Source organism: Ailuropoda melanoleuca, chromosome 8 (assembly GCF_002007445.2).
Source record: "Ailuropoda melanoleuca isolate Jingjing chromosome 8, ASM200744v2, whole genome shotgun sequence".
Classification (NCBI taxonomy): Eukaryota; Metazoa; Chordata; class Mammalia; order Carnivora; family Ursidae; genus Ailuropoda; species Ailuropoda melanoleuca.
In genome coordinates this window covers 10418325-10435763 of record NC_048225.1, presented here as the reverse complement: position 1 = coordinate 10435763, position 17439 = coordinate 10418325, and the positions used below count along the sequence as shown (strand labels likewise).

General features: G+C 51.0%; 1 protein-coding gene and 1 long non-coding RNA gene across 3 annotated transcripts in view; one reads left to right on the top strand and one right to left on the bottom strand.

The window, feature by feature from the left end:
• ZBTB16 (zinc finger and BTB domain containing 16) overlaps positions 1 to 17439 on the bottom strand; it is a 176538-nt gene that overhangs the window by 83683 nt on the left and 75416 nt on the right. Inside the window, exon 3 of the mRNA XM_034665624.1 lies at positions 851 to 948. Within this exon, the coding sequence (XP_034521515.1) occupies positions 851 to 948 (98 nt within the window). The remainder of the gene's footprint in view (positions 1 to 850; positions 949 to 17439) is intronic.
• On the top strand, positions 2317 to 4018 carry LOC117803313. Of its 2 annotated transcripts, none has more exons than XR_004627011.1 (3): positions 2317 to 2398; positions 3202 to 3331; positions 3759 to 4018. It is a non-coding gene; the product is annotated as an uncharacterized LOC117803313 (long non-coding RNA). The 2 variants fall into 2 exon arrangements; XR_004627010.1 differs by lacking the exon at positions 2317 to 2398 and adding an exon at positions 2842 to 2924.

Genomic DNA, 17439 nt, shown 5'->3' with positions numbered 1-17439 from the left:
ACCTGTACTGCCCCGATGAGGAAACGGGGTTCGGGAGACAGATATGCCCAAGGTCACACAGGACATACTACAGACGAGGTCTGAACACCTGCCTAACCCCAAGGCCCGTGCGCATTCCGCAGATGCTGGAGGGCTACACGGCCCTCACCTCTCCCCCAGAACGGGACTCCAAGGTTGGAAGGCAAGAAAATCGGAAGCAAGAGAGCGCTGGCCCCGCAGGGAAGGCTGGAGGCCTCTACAACTGAACCCAGGCGACCCTTGGCCTCAAAGCAGCCCCATCAGCTGTCCTTCCCTCCACCAGCAACACCCGGGTAGGCTGGAGGTCAGGTGCTTCACCACTTCCCATGCCTCACGGGGCAGGGCAGCTTTGCCCAAACACAGGCGAAACTCCCCATGGCCACACAACTGACCCCACTAGAAAGGGATAAAACTAACTTGCAAAAGACAGCACGCTGTAACTAGGTCTGTGTTCCAACCTTTCTGCTTCTATTCAGTGAAAGGCTCCTGCATAATGTGAACCCAAGAGTCAGGTTCATGAGCCCTCGAGAACCGAATGCCACTACTGTCATGCTGCTGAAACTGTCGTCTACTCTGGAAGGTCCACCACACTGGGCACTGGGTGCCAGCAGTGCTCTGGGAAACCCAAGAGAACAGGAGGATGGGTTCGTGCAGACGGTCACACCATCAGGATGGGCCCTCTGCTCCATGAACCTGGAGGGAGCATCCCTGGGACGTGGTGGCCCAAAGGCCCCGGCTGGCAGCGGGGACATCTGTGCTCTGAGCAGGGACCAAGGCGGGCCAGAGGCCATAGCCTGCGCTTGAATGGGCCAGTCAGGGCAGCATGGCCTACCTGAATGAGCCAGTAAGTGCATTCTCAGTCGCAAACTATCCAGGAACCGCTTTCCGCAGAGCTCACACCCGTACGTCTTCATGCCACTGTGCAGCTTCCTGTAGGGAGAGGAGAAGATAGGTTGGGGCTTCTCTGGCTGGCTGGAAGGCAAGCCCACCCACACCTGGGGGCTCTGCAGCCACCCCTCCAGGAGGTGAGCACAAGGGAGGGAGAAGGCAGGCATGGCTGCTGCACATGGACACTGATGGAGACATCCCTCCTTGCTCAGACGGCCTAGCGCCCCTCTCCCCATGGCCCGCTGCCAAGGAGGAGTCTACTCCTGGGCTTGCCCAAGGGGTAAAGAACAGGACACTTCCTACTGCGTTACCCACTGGCACAGAGAGCAAGGGAAAAAAGCCAGATCCAGTTTCAGGGTGAGAAGGAGGCATCGCGGGATGGTCACTGGTGAGCCGGCACTGACCACACGTGGAGGCCACCAGGCCTCTGCTTACCTCGGTCACATCAGGCCTCACTGTGCTGCAAACGGGCACGTGCCCCGCTTTCCCGCAACACCACCAGACTCAGGAGGCCCACGCCTGTCCCCTTCCTCTCTCGTATCCCCAGCTCCCACTGCAGTGACAGGCACATAGTAGGTTTTAAGCCACTTGGGAAGGACTCACTGGCTTCATGGACACATCCCAATGTTCTGAGAACTGCAGTGCCCAGCATGCACGCCCTTCCCCAGAAGCCCAGTGCTAAGGGTCTTCCCTCTCTTTTTGGCCAGAGGTTGAGTCCCAACAGAAAGAAAGAATGCACGAAAACTGGGTAACACCATTCTACAAATGTCATTTGGGGCTTTCCGAGTACTTTCGCACACCTATGTCAGCTTCCCAACACTGCAGCTCTGTGAGTTAGGCTTGACACATAGGATCACCCCAGGAAGACAGAGGTCCCACTCATAAGTGGCCACAAGCCCAGCCTGCAGCAGTGCCCATATCCCAACTCCGACCTGGCCTTTCCCACCAGGCCCCCTGCTCTGGCAGAGGCCAGCGGTGGAGCTGGGTCAGATCAGGGAGGCAGGCAGGCTAGCGGAGAGCTGGGCACAGGGAAGAAGGTCTGTGTGCTGCGGGCCGCTGAGGCTCGCAGCTGCTGGCTGGCGTGTGGGCCATCTGGCCCGGAACGCTGACTTTCTTCCCACCCACACTCCTGTTCTCAGGCCCTTACTTGCCACTGCCGGATCTGGGATCCACCTCCATGCCCGTCTCTGTGCCTTGCCCTGAGGAACAGGGCAGGCAATGGCAGCCAGAGGCAGGAGCTGATGGAGGTAGGGCAGAATAGAGCCTACAAGTCTCCCCTAGAGCTACGACCTATTGCAATCAGACGGTGATGGGCCGAGACCACAGTAGAAGGTTGGAAGACGGCTGGTACGGACCCTGATAAAACCCTGGGTGCAGAGAGGAAGTACTCTACATTCAAGCCAGCAGCACCCAGAGCTGAGCCTCGGAGCCCAGGTCACCACAACTATACCGACCGCCACCACCTTCCAAATCCTGGAATGAGAACCCAGTGGTAAGTCAGAACCACGCGGGCCCCCAGGTGAGCCTCCCGAGTGTCACAGTCTATGGGCCCCAGGGGCTTGAAGATCGCATGCCGTGTCCACACACCCAGGCCCCTTCACGGAACTCTTTCTCAATCACGGTGTTTTGTTTGCTCACTTTCCCTTTACCTCCTTGCCAAAGGCAACAAATAATTTCTCAATCTTACACACACACATACATACACACACACACACCCTCATCCCTGACACTGTAGTGTGCCCCACCCCCACATTATCTCACTCCTGGCCATGGCTGATCCAACCTAATTGAGAAATAGTAACAGTACAGAACATTTTAACTGAACATTCTTAACTCCAAATATATTTCACAATGCTGGACACTGGGACATGTCCTAAGAGCCTTCTGGGCGTTCCATGCTTTTAGACATGCGCCCAGGCAACTGAGTGTGTCTGTGTACATGTCCACACATGTAGACAGCCTTCCTGTCACTTACCCAGGCATGGCAGACGGAGCAGCAGCAGCTCACCTCACAAATGGTTCGGCAGGGGCACCTCTTGTACACAGCATGGTCGGGCGTGGTGGGTGGGAGTGGGTGGGTTTCCACCACATTCATGGTCATCTTTTCTTCCCTAGTGATTTCTTAGCTTCCAGGAGAGCCGACTTCCCAGGGGAATGGCTGACAGGAGGACTGACACCCACTCAGATTTGTTTTCCCCAAGGACACTGGGGTAGCCAGTCTTCCAGTATCAGCAGCCACCACCAGGATAAGTATCCCCAACCACACCCTTGGACTCCCATCTCTTCTCCCTGCAGGTTCCAGACCAAATCTCTTGATCTACACCCCGATGAACACTTTCTGGTTTTTTTTCTGGATGTGAATGGATTTGCCTGGCAAACGGTGAAAGTGGCTTTCCTGGGCCACTGGATCAGCACAGTGTGAAAGGTGATACGTGTTGCCCTTTACTTCAGAGGTAACAGGGTATAGGAAGAATGCCAGGCGAGTAGCCAGAAGACCCAGATCCTTAGCCTGACTTGGCCATTAACTTGTTTTATGACCTTGGACAAATTATGCTATAACAACCTCTCTGCATTTTTCAGGTATAAAGTGATGTGGGTGATTTCTAAGGTTTTGGTCCTTTATGGAACCTAAATTTTATCCTTTTACCTAGCTTCCAAGGAATCCCCTACGGGGCACTATTATTCTTTCTGAGCCATGTTCCACTGTGTGATATCCCATGATGCCGAGGCAGTGAGGCTAGGACAGCCCCAGCAAAAACTGACACCCAATCCCAGAAGTCTACTCATTCTAAAACCTTCTAAGCCAGACAACCTGAGTTTCCTCCTTTACTCACTTGTGGTCTCTCTTTCAGTAAAAGAGACTTCTGGAACCCATCAGTAGCCTTTCTTTGGAACCATTCTGCTGCCACACATCGCCCAGCCTTCAGAGACACAGATGTCCTATCTTGTCTAGTCTTTGGGGTGAGGACAGTGCCCTGTACCTGACCCACTAACTCAGTGCCCCACACAGGGTGCAGAGGGGAGTGTGGCATCCATGTGATCCATACGCAGTACAAGGACAAAGGTCCTACCCCACTGGCAGAGAGACAACGGCAAAGCACATGAAGTTCAGAAGAGAAAAAGGGAGCACTTCACAAGACTAGAAGTTGACCAGAGCCCAGCACTGGTTTGCTCCTGTCCCCCGTTACCATTCAGAACACCAAGGGATAGGATGTGGAAAGGTGGACGCTTCCAACATGCAGGAAAAGGAAATGGCAGAGAGGACTCTGAGTGCGTTCAAGAGACTTGGCTACCAGCAGACTCTCTGTGGCACAGTCTGCAGAATGACCAGTGAGGGAACAGAATTCCAACTGGTTTCCGAGGAAAAGTGTACATTTGTACGAACTCACGGTCTCTGTTCTGTAGACCGCAGTCCCCCACCGCCGCTCTGGTGACATTATACCACAGATTTTGATTAAAATGGAAATTCTGTCCACCTCCATCTTCCTCGCCACACACGCATAATTTCCCAGTATGGTCTTGTCTTTTCGTGAGGTCTAACTGCTCATGGCCATCTGAGGTCACCAGCCTCCACGGCAGCACAGGAAAGGAGGGCAGCTAGGGACATCTTTGCACCTTTCTGCATACTCCCTTGGTTTTCACACTCCCTTCCCTGAGAAGCAGTGACAATGCTGAACAGCGTCTTGAAAGTAACCCAGTTTCAGCATGGCCTAAGCACCCCCATTCCAGGTTTGCTGGAGGACCCATCAGGTTCTCGCCAGAGTCCTGGGGAGTGGGCTCAGGTTCTCAGCCACCATCCCCCACCCTCCCTGCCAACAGTGCTGCTGTCCCAGCACAGGCCCCCACTGGCCCGCTGGCTAAACCCACCATGAATGTAACAGATTTTCCATTATGTCCAAAAAGACAAAGAAAAAATGAGCCTTTAGCAGGTTTCTAGTTATTTTCTCAAGGGAGCTGAATCATTATAAGAAATCAGAACTAAGCACATCCTGAACCTTTTAACAAGTAACTAGAAAGACTCATTCCTTCTCACTGATTCTCAACCACACAACTCTCACTAGTCAAACTGAGCTAACCAGATACATCAAGCTGTGTGCTACTGGAAGTTTGACAAGTCATAGATTCTGTCTGCTCTGGACTATAAACTATATCATGGCAGAAGCCCTGCTGATTTCTCCTTTTCTTCATAGGGCCTAGTTTTAGAAGGGTTTGCTCAGTGCTGCTAAGGAAATTCCTCCATCTCATGTGGGGTCAAGGCACCCCTCCTCTCATCTTTAACGGCAGTCCCAGCACAAGAGCATCATGGGCACCTCCAGCCCGGAGCTGGGCTCTGTCCCGTGGCCCCTGAAGTCCTCTCGAGGAAGGCCAATGTCTCTTTCATAGCCACGTAAAGCCTGAGCTTCAGCCCAACCCCTCATTCTCAAGATGGGCCTTCATCCCCCCAGCCCACCTAGAACACAGCAGCAGAGTCGTGGCAGCCAGGAGAGACACATGCCACACTCCATCCTCCTCACCCTCAGTCTCCAGACGTAGCCAAGCACACCAGGGTTCCCTAAGAGCACCTTCTGTATCTACTCTCTGCAGGAGCAACTCAGCCCGTCTCCATCCCACAGAGCCGCGGGCCAAGGGGAGAATGCTAGGAGAGCCGGCAGCAGGGCCTGCCTAAGAGAGGGTTTCAGGCCCCCAGACTGCCAATGTTCCATTGCTTCCCAAGTTCTTCTCACCAGAGACAAGAGCAATCAAAGCAGACCAACAAGCAAGGAAGGTTTAGAGAGGGAATTCGGTCCAATAACCCAAGGGCTACACTCTCTCCCTCCCTCCCTCTCCTCCTGGGGATCTGAAAGTGCCTGACTTGTGAATTTTGCTGGGCAGACCAGCACAGAGAACTAGGGTCTGTCAATGGGGCAAGTGAGTAGGAGGGAACTACCCATCTTTAAAAAATAAAAAGGGGAATCCATCCTATAAGGGTTTTTATAAGGTAAAGTTTTCCTTGTTCTCAGCTTAACTGATCACATGCCCTGAATCGACACTCTGCTCCGGCCAGTGAGGCCCTCACCGTCCCTCCAACTCACCCTCTCTCCTTGGTCTGAGCTCTCCCACATGCAGAAGCTACCCTAACGCCGGGGGCTTTTGCTTTCTCATCCCACAACCATCAATGTGACCTACTCAGGGCTTCTAAGGGGTACTCAGAACAGGCAAGGAGGAGACAGGACATTCTGACAGTCAGATCCAAACCAAAGTCCAAATGACCCTCCTCTCTCAAAAGCCTGCTGCCAGCATGGGAATCAATATTCTCCAAGATCCTCTTCTAACCATGGGAACCAAGGCACCACTCACCTCCTCCTGGTCCTTCCTCTCTTAAGCAGGACCTGGCATGCAGCCGCATGCTCGCATGTGGGCCTGGTAAGAGGCCAGTCCCTTCACGGAGCTCTGCCAACGCACGGTCTCAAAAACAACAAATGATTCCTATGCCCCGTGGTCAGGGAACCTCACCCTAGCCTTGCTCATCTCTCCAAGAAGAAACGGAACCAAGAGAGGAAAGAGCTTACATATTTCAGCAGTGGGCTTAGTCTTTTCTCCAAGACTCTTAAAGTTCAAAACATACCTTCAATGTCCATTGACCTTTAATTCAAATGGCAAGAGGAAGGCCAAATAGCCAAAGCATTCTGGGCTCCAATTTTAAGAAGGGATGAAATGAAAAGTTATCAGACTATCAGGAATTTACTTCCAAAAGCAACTTCCAGGGAGATTTCAAGATGTTCCCATATTTGGTCTCATCTTCTGTACTTTCTACACATGCCTTTTTGTGGAGAAGGGATACTCTGAACAGAGCCTGTTCTACTAAAGACCTCCACCCTAAACCAGGACATCTGGGATACTCAGGGAATGTTCCCTACCCTCTAACGGTGACATTATCTTATCCCGAGGAATGTCCCCTAATGCCACCAGCAGGGACAGATTCCAGTCTGAGTGGGTCATTAGTCATATCCAGTATCATTCTCCATAGGTACTCTCTCTCCATATCAAGGCCATGATTTAGGACTAAGCCATTTATAAGTTCTTCAAGGCTATAAGCTCCTTGAGGACAGGGAACAGGTCTCTATTTCTGCCTCCAAGCCCTCAGCCCAGATGCAGACAACCAGAGCAGGGACGAGAGAAGCTATCACTAATGAAGCAGTGGCCAACCACCCCAAGACAGAGGGATGCCTGACCACTGAACCCCAGCCCCGGGACTGCCGGCAGCGGTGGTGAGGAGAGGCCTGGAACCCCCAGGGCAGAAAAGAAAGAGCAGTTCTAATCTGGACTAGGGAGTGGGTCACTTTCATTTTCTCAAGGCATAAGGGAAATTATCCTTTTACCCACTTTTTTTCTAATGTTGAGATTAGACAGTCATTGGACGAGCTGTGAATGCTTAGCTGGTATTACCACAAATTATCCTCGTAGCAATAGAGTTCGTGCTCCCCGACTAGTCAATATTAATAAACATTACCGAATGCTTTTACAACACAATTTATTTTTTAATATAGCTCTTTATGTATGCCATAAAGTAAATATACCAATAAAAGCAAGGATTTCTAACAACAGATTAAAAAACACAACCAAGAACTAACAGAGTGCTAGTTAACGCCTTCCATGCTGCACAATGGGGGCGGCGGGACGCACAGCACGTGCCCCTCTCCTGGGATTTCAGGCCAGCGGAGCTCTGGAAAACTGTGGCCATTCGGTTGCTTTGGAGCCTTTTAAAGGGGGGGGGGGAGAGAACAGCAGAGAAGGCATGTTTCCTCAAGAATCGAGAATAGAAGTCTAACACTGGCTGAGATCCTGTTCTGGGGGCAGGACACCCAGTGTTCTCTCCAGCTCTGCCGTAACCAGCAAATGACCTTGGTCAAACCACTTACCCTCTGGAAGCTGCACTTCACACTCTCTGTAGCAATGCGAGCGTTGGGTAGATGATTTCTTAGGTCCTTTCCAATCAGGTTTACGACACTGGAAGGCTGTGGGGCTGACAGGGGCCTATGCTCACCAGATCATAACCTCCTTCCTGAAGGAGCCATCCCAGATTCAACCCCTCAGCCTCCATCAGCGAGCACAGCCCAGAACACAGGAGGGACACATGCATTTTTTGTTGAATGAATGAACAAACACAGGAGGGAATTCAAAAAGAAAAACGTAGAGATTAAAAAAAAAAAAAAACCCCACCATAAATCAGTTCTAACACACACACATACACATGCAAACATGTATGAGTCCAAGAACAGTTGTCCCTATTGTCCAAAAGAGAAGGCCTCCACGGGGCTCTTAGAAGAAGACCATGCATCCTGCGTTGGCCTGGGATCAAGGCCAACCTGGAGTGGAAAGAGCTGTCCCCAGCCTTGAAAATACGGGGCAGGACAATGGCACTCCCCGCGGCCATAACCACACCAAGTACAGTTGCTTTGCGATAAGCCCGCCGCGTGAGTGTTAAAATAGCATGTCAGAAATGACAAAGGGGCACACTAATCTGCCTGCTGCAACGGCTCTGAGAAGGGTCTTCACGGCTGCTGGGCACCAGGAGGCCCGGGCTTCGGGCCGTTACGTAACGGGTCCTTTGTTTTAAAATACTGAGTTCTCGTAAGTCATTTATTTGAAATATCTGTATCAACATATTTCACCAAGAACAAAAGTTTTTCATTTGTGCGCTGGGCTATAGGATGATCTTATCACACACAATCTCATACAGTCTCTTTCAACAAGGTCTTAGCGTGCTTATCTGCGAAGTTCCTGGTAGCCAAATATGATTGAAATGTTCTATTTATGCTCACTGGATTAAGGAGATGTTGCAAAACTGCACAAAAAACCTGGCAGATGTAAGCAAGGTATTACAGCCTGGGCAGTTAAGATCTGAGAGAAAGGGATCAATATACACTTTTGTAGGTTTCTTTCTTTTTCTTTCTCTCCTATTTTTTTTTTTTAAAGAAACCAGAGAAGTTGTGCTTTTTGAAAAGGGAAGGGGAAAAATAGTAAAATGCCTTAAGATTTATAGCTTCTTAGAGCTTTTTCCAAACCCAAAACAGGGCACCATGATGCATGCTTCGTGACGTCAGCCCAAGGAAAACAAAAATAAATCCAAAATATTCTCTCCAGATCCTAAAAGGCCCTATAAGGGAACTGAACTATGGTTATAGATGAGCAGGGTTTTTGCTGTTTCTCTCTCACACCCGTAAGAGGCTTTCATTTCAACCAGCACAAATAGCCAATTTCTGGGAAAACTGTTTTCAAATAGCTCTGGATTCCTCCTTTATCTTCCTGTGTTGCCTGGGCCTGAGGAGGCAGCCCTGTCTCCTGGTAATCTGGCCTCATTTTTACCTGCTCTCACTTCAGCCACAAAGCCGAAATGCTACCTTCAAATCCCACTGCCCAGCCACGGATCCTCGGAGACTGTGGGAAATACCCGAGGTTTATCAAGGGCCTAAGAAAGTTCCTTTCGAATTAGAGCCCTCTGAAAATCTCCTTAATGGATACTGCCTCATTCTTTCTGCTTTAGTACACTGAAAATTAAATCACTTCTCTATGAGGATTGTGAGCTGTGAGAGCCATCATTCCCAACCTCAGTTATGAGTCCAAGATGAGAGATTGAGCAGATGAACCGATGTGGACACCAAATCCCACCGTGGAAGTTACGTCATTGTAACGAAGGAAAAGGTAAAAGCACAACAGATACCCACCTCTTTGCAGATTCTTCTTCCAGAAAAATGTAAAAAAGAAATCTAGTCAACTGAGGTTCTAGAATAACAATGCTAATGTATTTACAGATGGCATCTGACTCTGAAAGGGCTTGCTGAGAATTACGTCAACCACCCTGTGGTTGGAGAAGAGAGCGCCGCCTCCCCCCTGCACAGATGGGATGTGGATGAAGAAACTGAGGCCAAGGGAGGCACTCTCCCACGTAAGCAGGTGGAAGTCTCCAGAATGCTCACCTCGGGATCCACGTTCACACGTACCGGTACCTGCAGAGACATTCTCCATCTCGCCTCCCAGTAAAAGGCAAGGCACGGGAAGGCCACCAGCAGGAAGGAGACACTAAGAGCACACCTAGAGTCCACAGACAGGCTGAGTCTCAAAGCACCATTATAAGCTCCTACAGAGAAGACCCTCAGCCCCCGCTGCTCACTCCCCCGTGAAGCAGTGACTGTGTGCGCCAGGCTCTGGAAAAGTACGCTTGCACTTGAGCGGCCGTCCATCTAGTCCCTTACACACCAGGACTGCTCTGAGTTACTGCACTCGATTGGTTTCCGACACAGCACGTAACACAACTTACAGGCACGCCCTGGGCTCTCCACCAGTGTCCCTCACCGGGCCTGGACTGCAGGCCCCCTGCATCCTCGGAGTCTGGCACAGCACCTGGGGCAGAGCGGGCGTTCACTACTTGTATTTTCAAGTCACACCTTCATGGACGTGTCCACATACCATAAAATTCACTCTTAAAGTAGACCATTCGGAGGTTTTTCTTATACTCACAGAGCTGTGCAACCACCCCCACAACCTATCTCCAGAATGTGTTCATCACCCCAAAAAGAAACCCCGCACCTACTGGCAGTCACTCGCCACTCCCCTCACCCCCCAGTCTACCTGCCTCTATAGGTCTGCCTCTTCTGAACATTTCATACAAATGGAATCATACAGTATGTGTGGCCTTTTAGGTCTGGCTTCTTTCCCTCGCTTCTTTCACTGGCTTCTTTCACTGTTTTCAGGATTCATCCAGGTGGGAGCAGGTGTCCTTACTTCCTTTTTATTGCAACATAATATTCCACTGAATGGATATAACACCTTTAATGTATCTGCTCATCAGTTGATAGACATGTGGTTGTTTCTGCCTGTTGTCTACTGTGAATAACGTGGCTATGAACATTTGCTTACAGGTTTTACCTTCTAATAAGGGCACTGCTCTGTAACAGCTCTTGTAATAAAAGCCATTGTCATAGCTTTGTGCTGCTCTTGTAATAAGGGCAAAGGACATAAATCTCACTTCTCCTGGGTATACACCTAGGCGTGGAACCTCTGGGTCATCTGGTACCTCTATGTTTAACCTTTTAACTGCCAGGCTGCTTTTTAAGGCAGCTGCACTGTTTTACATTCCCATCAGCAATATATGAGGGTTCCGATTTCTGAGTACATTTTTGGACTAAATGAATAAATATGAATGAAGACTCCTTCTGCTGTAGAAGCCAGCAGAGAAGGGGAAACATTTCCAAGGCTCCTCCGGTAAACTAGCATCTTCGTCTACAGACATGACATGCCACACTTGTGTTTAACAGGAATCCCAAAGAAGGCTATTTATATTTAGTTCATTCCAGAGAGAGAACCGAATGAAAAATTAAGACAAGAAAAGGAAAAACCCAGACAGCTCAACGTGGTGCTACCTTCTGCCTTCGCATGTGATTTCAACCCCTACCCTCCACCCCATGTCCAGGCTCAAAAATTTAATCACACACGCTCCTTAAACAGATTTAGTTGAAAAAAGTATGAGCAGGATCCCAGCTCCACAGCAGCTGACTCTGATTTGGTCGGCACTGAGGGAAGCTTTATTTGACAGCCCTGCTGTCTGTGACGGGAAGCTTGAAAATATATTTAATAATACTTAAAACCAAAATACACACATACAAACAGGAGAGAGGCCCATGGCACTGGAAGCCACTGGAAACCACTAGATGCGTGGGCAAGCCAGGAGCAAGGGCCGGCTTCCTTTTCCCAGCTTGTTCCAGGCGGCAGGGGGGCCTGGAGCAGGCTTCGGGGAGAAGTTGTGTGAAGGGCTCCCCAAACTTCTCCGTGCCCCTTTTCTTTCTTTGTAAAAGAAGGCAGCCGTGTTCCTTTACGCACAGACTCTTTGCAAAGAACAAACAAAGGCTGGGGACAGAGCAAGGCCCCTTGCAAGCTGCAGGTAATTAAAACGGCCTGTAAATGCCCCAGCAGAAAGCACTTCAAAGAGACAGTAATTCCAGCAATGGTCAGTCAAGACTGTGTGGTGTAAAAATTATGAGTTTCCCAACAGGGAGCTTTGTGTGAAAAGGACAGGGGTTGGTGGCAAAGGGAGGGTGAGCCATACAGAGGAGGCTTACAATTGGTGTCCGCACCCAGTGTACAAGGGACTGTGTGTGTGTGGCACGCACTCGGGCAAGAGAAAGGGGGACGGTGTGCATGTGTATGTGTGAGAACACACATTTATCAACGCCGAGACGCTCTGAGCGTGTGGGCATGGAGATAAAAGGCAAAATAAAATAAAAGCAACAGATACGCATCCTCTCCCCTGCTGGGCCTTGTTTTCACGAGGAGAAGTACCAGGCAGGCAGTCTGCGTGCTCCCCCAGCTCCTGACTTGTAAGGCTGCCTCGCGGAGTCAGGCGTGCTGGAAATGCAGAACACCGACCACTCTGGGCCCAGCGACAGCCAAGGCACAGCCGGCTCTCTGGATCCGTGCATACTTTCCATCTCGCCAAGACACACACTTACCGACAGCATGCTGCAAGCTACGTTACCCTAAAACAGAGGGTGGAGGACAGAGATTCCCAAATCCGACTCCGACCACACTCTCTAGATCCTCCCTGCTGCCCTCGAGCTCAGATGATGCCCTGACGGGCCCACGGCGTGGGGCTGACGCCCATGGGAACAGAGGTGACAGCTTCTATGCGCAGGGACTTGGTTCTCGCTCTTCTAGAACCCAACCCAGAAAATCCCGCCTGACACACACGTCGGTCATTACCTGACCACAAAACTGCACATCTCTTTAAAAAGGCCTCCATCACGAGTGCATGTTTTACCTGTATTTTCCCTGCAGAGACCTGATCGCCACAAAGAACCATTTCACCAGGCAGGAGAGCCAGCCTCATCCTGGGGGAGCCCCCGGGGGCCTCTGCCCCCAAAGCTGGTCCATGTTCCCCCCAACCTTTTGATCTGTGTCTACTGCTGCACCTGCTTGTCTGCCTGTCTCTTCAGCTAGCTGAGAAACTACCCAGAGACAGAGCTTTGCCTCACTTCTCTGCACCGAGCCCTGCAAAGCCTCAGCATCAGTGGGTGCTCGAAACACATTCTGGGTGAGTGGTTGGGTGCGTGTGTCTTGGGCGTACAGCCTGGCCCCCAACTGCTCCTCACCCTCCTCGGCCAGCCGAGAGGTCACATGGCCATGAGAGCCTGCAGAGGGACGGTGGAAGCACGCCCCTGCTCACCGAGGCTGCAAAGAAGCAACACCGGCCGGCTGGTGGGCTTTATTTCCCCATAAACTAAATCCTGCTCTGCCTCCCTCACAGCGCCACTCACTAACTCCTCCCTGACATCGCGGGCTTTAAGCCCACACATAAAAATGTCCTTTACTATTTTTATTTAATGAGCTTTCATTTTCCTCCCCCTCTTTGTAAATGAGAAAGGAAAGCCCACCTCCCCCTAATGGGGATGGGGGAGAGGAAGCAAAGTGGAATCTTTTTAAAACGGGCCATAACTTCAGGAAAAGCTTTCTCCTTGCCAACACCCCCAGCCACCCCACCCCTCCCCCCATCCTCACGTCCCTCCCTCCCCCGCTGCATCCACCCTGCTCGCCATTCAAAACAAGACGCATGGATTTTGGACATTTGATTACTTTTAAGTATATATTTTTCCCTCAAATAGACTGAATACAATGGTTAGGAAATGTGACAGAAAACTATTCTGAGTCATTTATTGCCTTAATACCCACCTTTGTCCAACAGGCAGTTTTGACAACAGCGATAAATTCCAAATTTATGTCAACAGAGCATATGTTGAACACCTCATTTCTGAGCTAAAGCGGCATGCTGCCCTATAAATCACCGTTCTGTTTGAAATGAAAGTAGATTACAGGCCTGTGTTATTGAGCAGTTAGAGCTATAGTCATATAAATCAGAACTTTTAACTCTAGGCAATCCGTTGTGCAATTAACTAAAGGGTACTTTGTCATTTCAAGGCTTGTGCACAGACTTGGCAGGGCTCAGAGCTACTGGGAAGGGGGCGGGAGGAAAAAAAAGTTTTTAGGCAACAGGAAGGTTCTCGACGCTTCGTCCACCACACCCCACAATGCCTCGTCCCCCAGCTGCTGCCGCCAGCACCTGCCAACGCCGTACACTGGGCCCCAAGGTGCTCTCACCATCGGCATCTGTCACGAGGACAACATCACGCAGAGGACAGTCACCAAGTCACCTCTGGATGCGCAAGTGCCTTCTCATTCATTCACCAAGCATTTCCCGGATAAAACCCATGTGCCTAACATTGTCTTAGGTGCTAACGACAATGCTAGAAACGTGAGAAGTGACAACAGTAATGCCAACCACTATTAAAATGAGATTGATGAATGCAGAATTAGAAGAATCACAGACATCTCAGAGGCACTATTCTGTGCCTTTTTATGCATCATCTCATCCAATCCTCAGAATGACTCCTAGGAGGCCTTCTGTTTTATTCTGTTTTGCTAAGAAAGAAACTGAGGCACAAAGCAGTAAACAACCTGCCAAGGGTCATAAAGCTTGGAGCCTGATACAAACCGAGATTGCAGAGCAAAAGAGTTCAATGGCTCAGATTCTGACGCTGGCCCTGAGTGCAAATCCCAGGTCTACTGCGTAGTAGCTTTAAGACCCGGGGGTTCTGTAAGCCTCGGTGTTCTCATCTGTCAAGTGGGATAGTAAGCTTATTCCCTCAGAAGGTAGGAAAATGAGATTGTGCACATAAAAGACGTAAGCCCAGTCCCCAGAATGTAGTGTCTTAAACAAACGTTAGCTAGAGGAAGGCTGGAGAAGGAGAAAGGCAAACCCTTGTCGCCTGGCCAATTTGCTACCTGGCTGATGAGAAAGAGAAAGAATTCTGAAAGGAGGGAGAGGTCATGTGCCGAGACGTTGACAAGCAGCCAGTGTGTGGGCACGCAGAAGAGGAGCAAACGAATGGCAGGTGGTGTGGCTTGAGGACACGGCAAACTGGGCTGGTCCCCTCGGGGGCTTCATGGGCTCTGAAGGGCTCTATCTACCCATGTTAGGGAATACCGAAAATGGAAAGGCCTCGGATGAGGGAGATTTCCACGTGATGGAGGCACTGCATGAGCCCAGACTCGCTAAGATGAACAAGTCACGCTGGACAAGCCTCAGGTCACCTGCAGCAGGCAGGAGGAGAAGTGGGCAGGCATGAGCTTGCAGAGGTCACACCGTGGGCTGGAGCAGGCAGAGTCCTGAGACAGAGGCAGACTTTGATTTCACCACTGCACTCATCAAGCAGCCACCCAAAAACTGCTCCTTGGAACAATGGAGCTGGCTGGGAATGGAAGGCTCAGGGTAGGCAAGGACCACGGAAGAAGGAGGACAGAGAAAAGGGTACAAATTCCACATGAAGAATGAGGGGATGTCCAGAGACAGTAGTTCGGTCAGCCTTCCAAAACAAAAGGCCAACACAGCCTACCTGCCACACATCTGTAAGATCCTTCTGTGCCCCAAGAAGGTACAAGAGAGAACTTGGAACAAACTGCCTATCTCTACCTAGTGACGAGCACAGGGGCCTGGCTCCACGGAGGACGAGTTACCATGGAAGGAAACTCGGAAGAGCTGCTGCCTCTGTTTGCTACCTGGCAGCAGCACTCATCTGACTGAACAGGCCATCACCTACTTATCAGAACGCAGATGGCAAAAAAACTGCCATGCAGGAGCCACCCTGCGTTACCTCTTTCCCTTTGGCGCCCTGAGCCGGTCGCCAACTCAACAGGGCTGGAGAGGGCAAGAACATTCAGGTCTCCTTCCTCTCTCACGAGCCGAGACAGGTTGAGAATCAGTCAGGTATTTGCCTGGCTTGGTGGGTGGTACAACCACAGCACGAGACAATAACCTGCCCCTTGAAACCGAGTTAAAGAGAGAAGACAACCTCCAACGTAACACACCAGATTCTTAACTCGCGTGCACGAACGTCAGACTGCAGTCGCCACGCGCAGCGTCCGTGGAAATCAAACACCCAGAGGCTTCCCTGAGCAGGTGGGCTTGAGGCTGGGCTCGGTGGACACCAGGGCTCAAGCAGGCAGAGGAGAAGAGAAGGCATTTAGGATGGGGGTGAAATAGGCACAGAACAGCTTCGTTCCCACGCAAGGGGCGGCCAACCCAGGACAGGTATGCGGGAGTGCAGCTGGGGGTTGTGGGGTCCAGGAAAAGGAGTTTAGACCAGAGCATGAGTGAGGGGGAAGGTGGGGAGCAAGAGCAGGCACAGAGGGAAACATCACAGGCCCCCAACAGGGGAGGAAGGGGGTTCGTGAGGACAGTGATGGTTCAAGAGCAGAGGTCAGACATACTCCAGAAGCCCTCCAGACCTACCCTTCCTGTCAGGACATATGGCACTAAAGAACATCTGGCCTTGGAGCCTGGCCAGACACTTGCTCCTCCCCGACCTCCCCCACAGCCTCCCATTCACAGACAAGTGGATTCCACGCGGGGATATCAGGGTGACGGAGCCTTCCTGCCACCCACTCTGTGTTTGGTCACTTGCCAGCATGCTCTGCCTGGCTCCGTAGCTAGATGCCAACAATGCAAGAAAAGGCTGGACAGAAACCGGCACCCCCTCTCGAAGAATCCCCCACTGCACACACGTGGACGAGCGGGCAACGTCGTCCCCACAACACACCCCTTCTCTCACCATCTGGCTGAGCACACTGCTGGTCTCCGAGGAAAAAGGAGAAGACAAGGGGGGAAGAAAGGGAAACCTCTTAGAGATATTTGTTTAATATCTGGAAAGTCGGGGAGCAGATGAAGTATGCAAGTTTCATTTAGAAAATCTTTAGGGAACGATTATATAAAATGAGGCTTCCAATTTCCAAATAAAGCTGGAACAATTGTACCGAACAAGCTGGCAGAGCTGATGAACGGAGGACCTGGGGAGGGCAGGAAGTCACGAGGTGCCAGGGAGTTACAGGCAGCCCCCCTTTCCCCTTCACAGCAGAGGATGGGTTTGACCAGGGAACCGTGGCAGGTCCACAAATCAAAGGGACAGCCTGCAAGAAGGGTCTCCTTCAGCCTACAGAAGCATGGGCTCCACATTCCTGGGACCCCTCCGTTCCCACATGTCCACTTGTGCCCCAGGCTGTGCATCTTATCATTCCACACACGGTCCCCTCTGGAGGAGGAAGAGGCTGGCTCCACCACCTCTTTTTGAGATGGGACACTGGGCTGAGTGAGACGGTGGGGACAGGAGTAAGTCGCTCCCCTAAGAGAAAGGAAGCAGGGAGCGGCAGTGCCGTGCATTCAAGCCGACAAGTATTTATTGCCTACTAAATGCAAGGCATGGTGTTAGCCCCTGTGGAAAGGGTCAAACAAATGTAATACATAGGCTGTACCCTCAAGGACCTGAAAACTTAGTAGGAAGCCACAGGCACATGCATGTCAAAGATTAAAAACCAGTAACACACGACAGGAACTGGGAGATGTGGCAAAGTGCCAGATGAAGATGCTAGAAGTTCTGAACGTGGGCTCAAAGCAACAAAGCAGAAACCAGCCCCTTCTCCAGCCCGGGTGTATTGCTGTCTGGGAATACC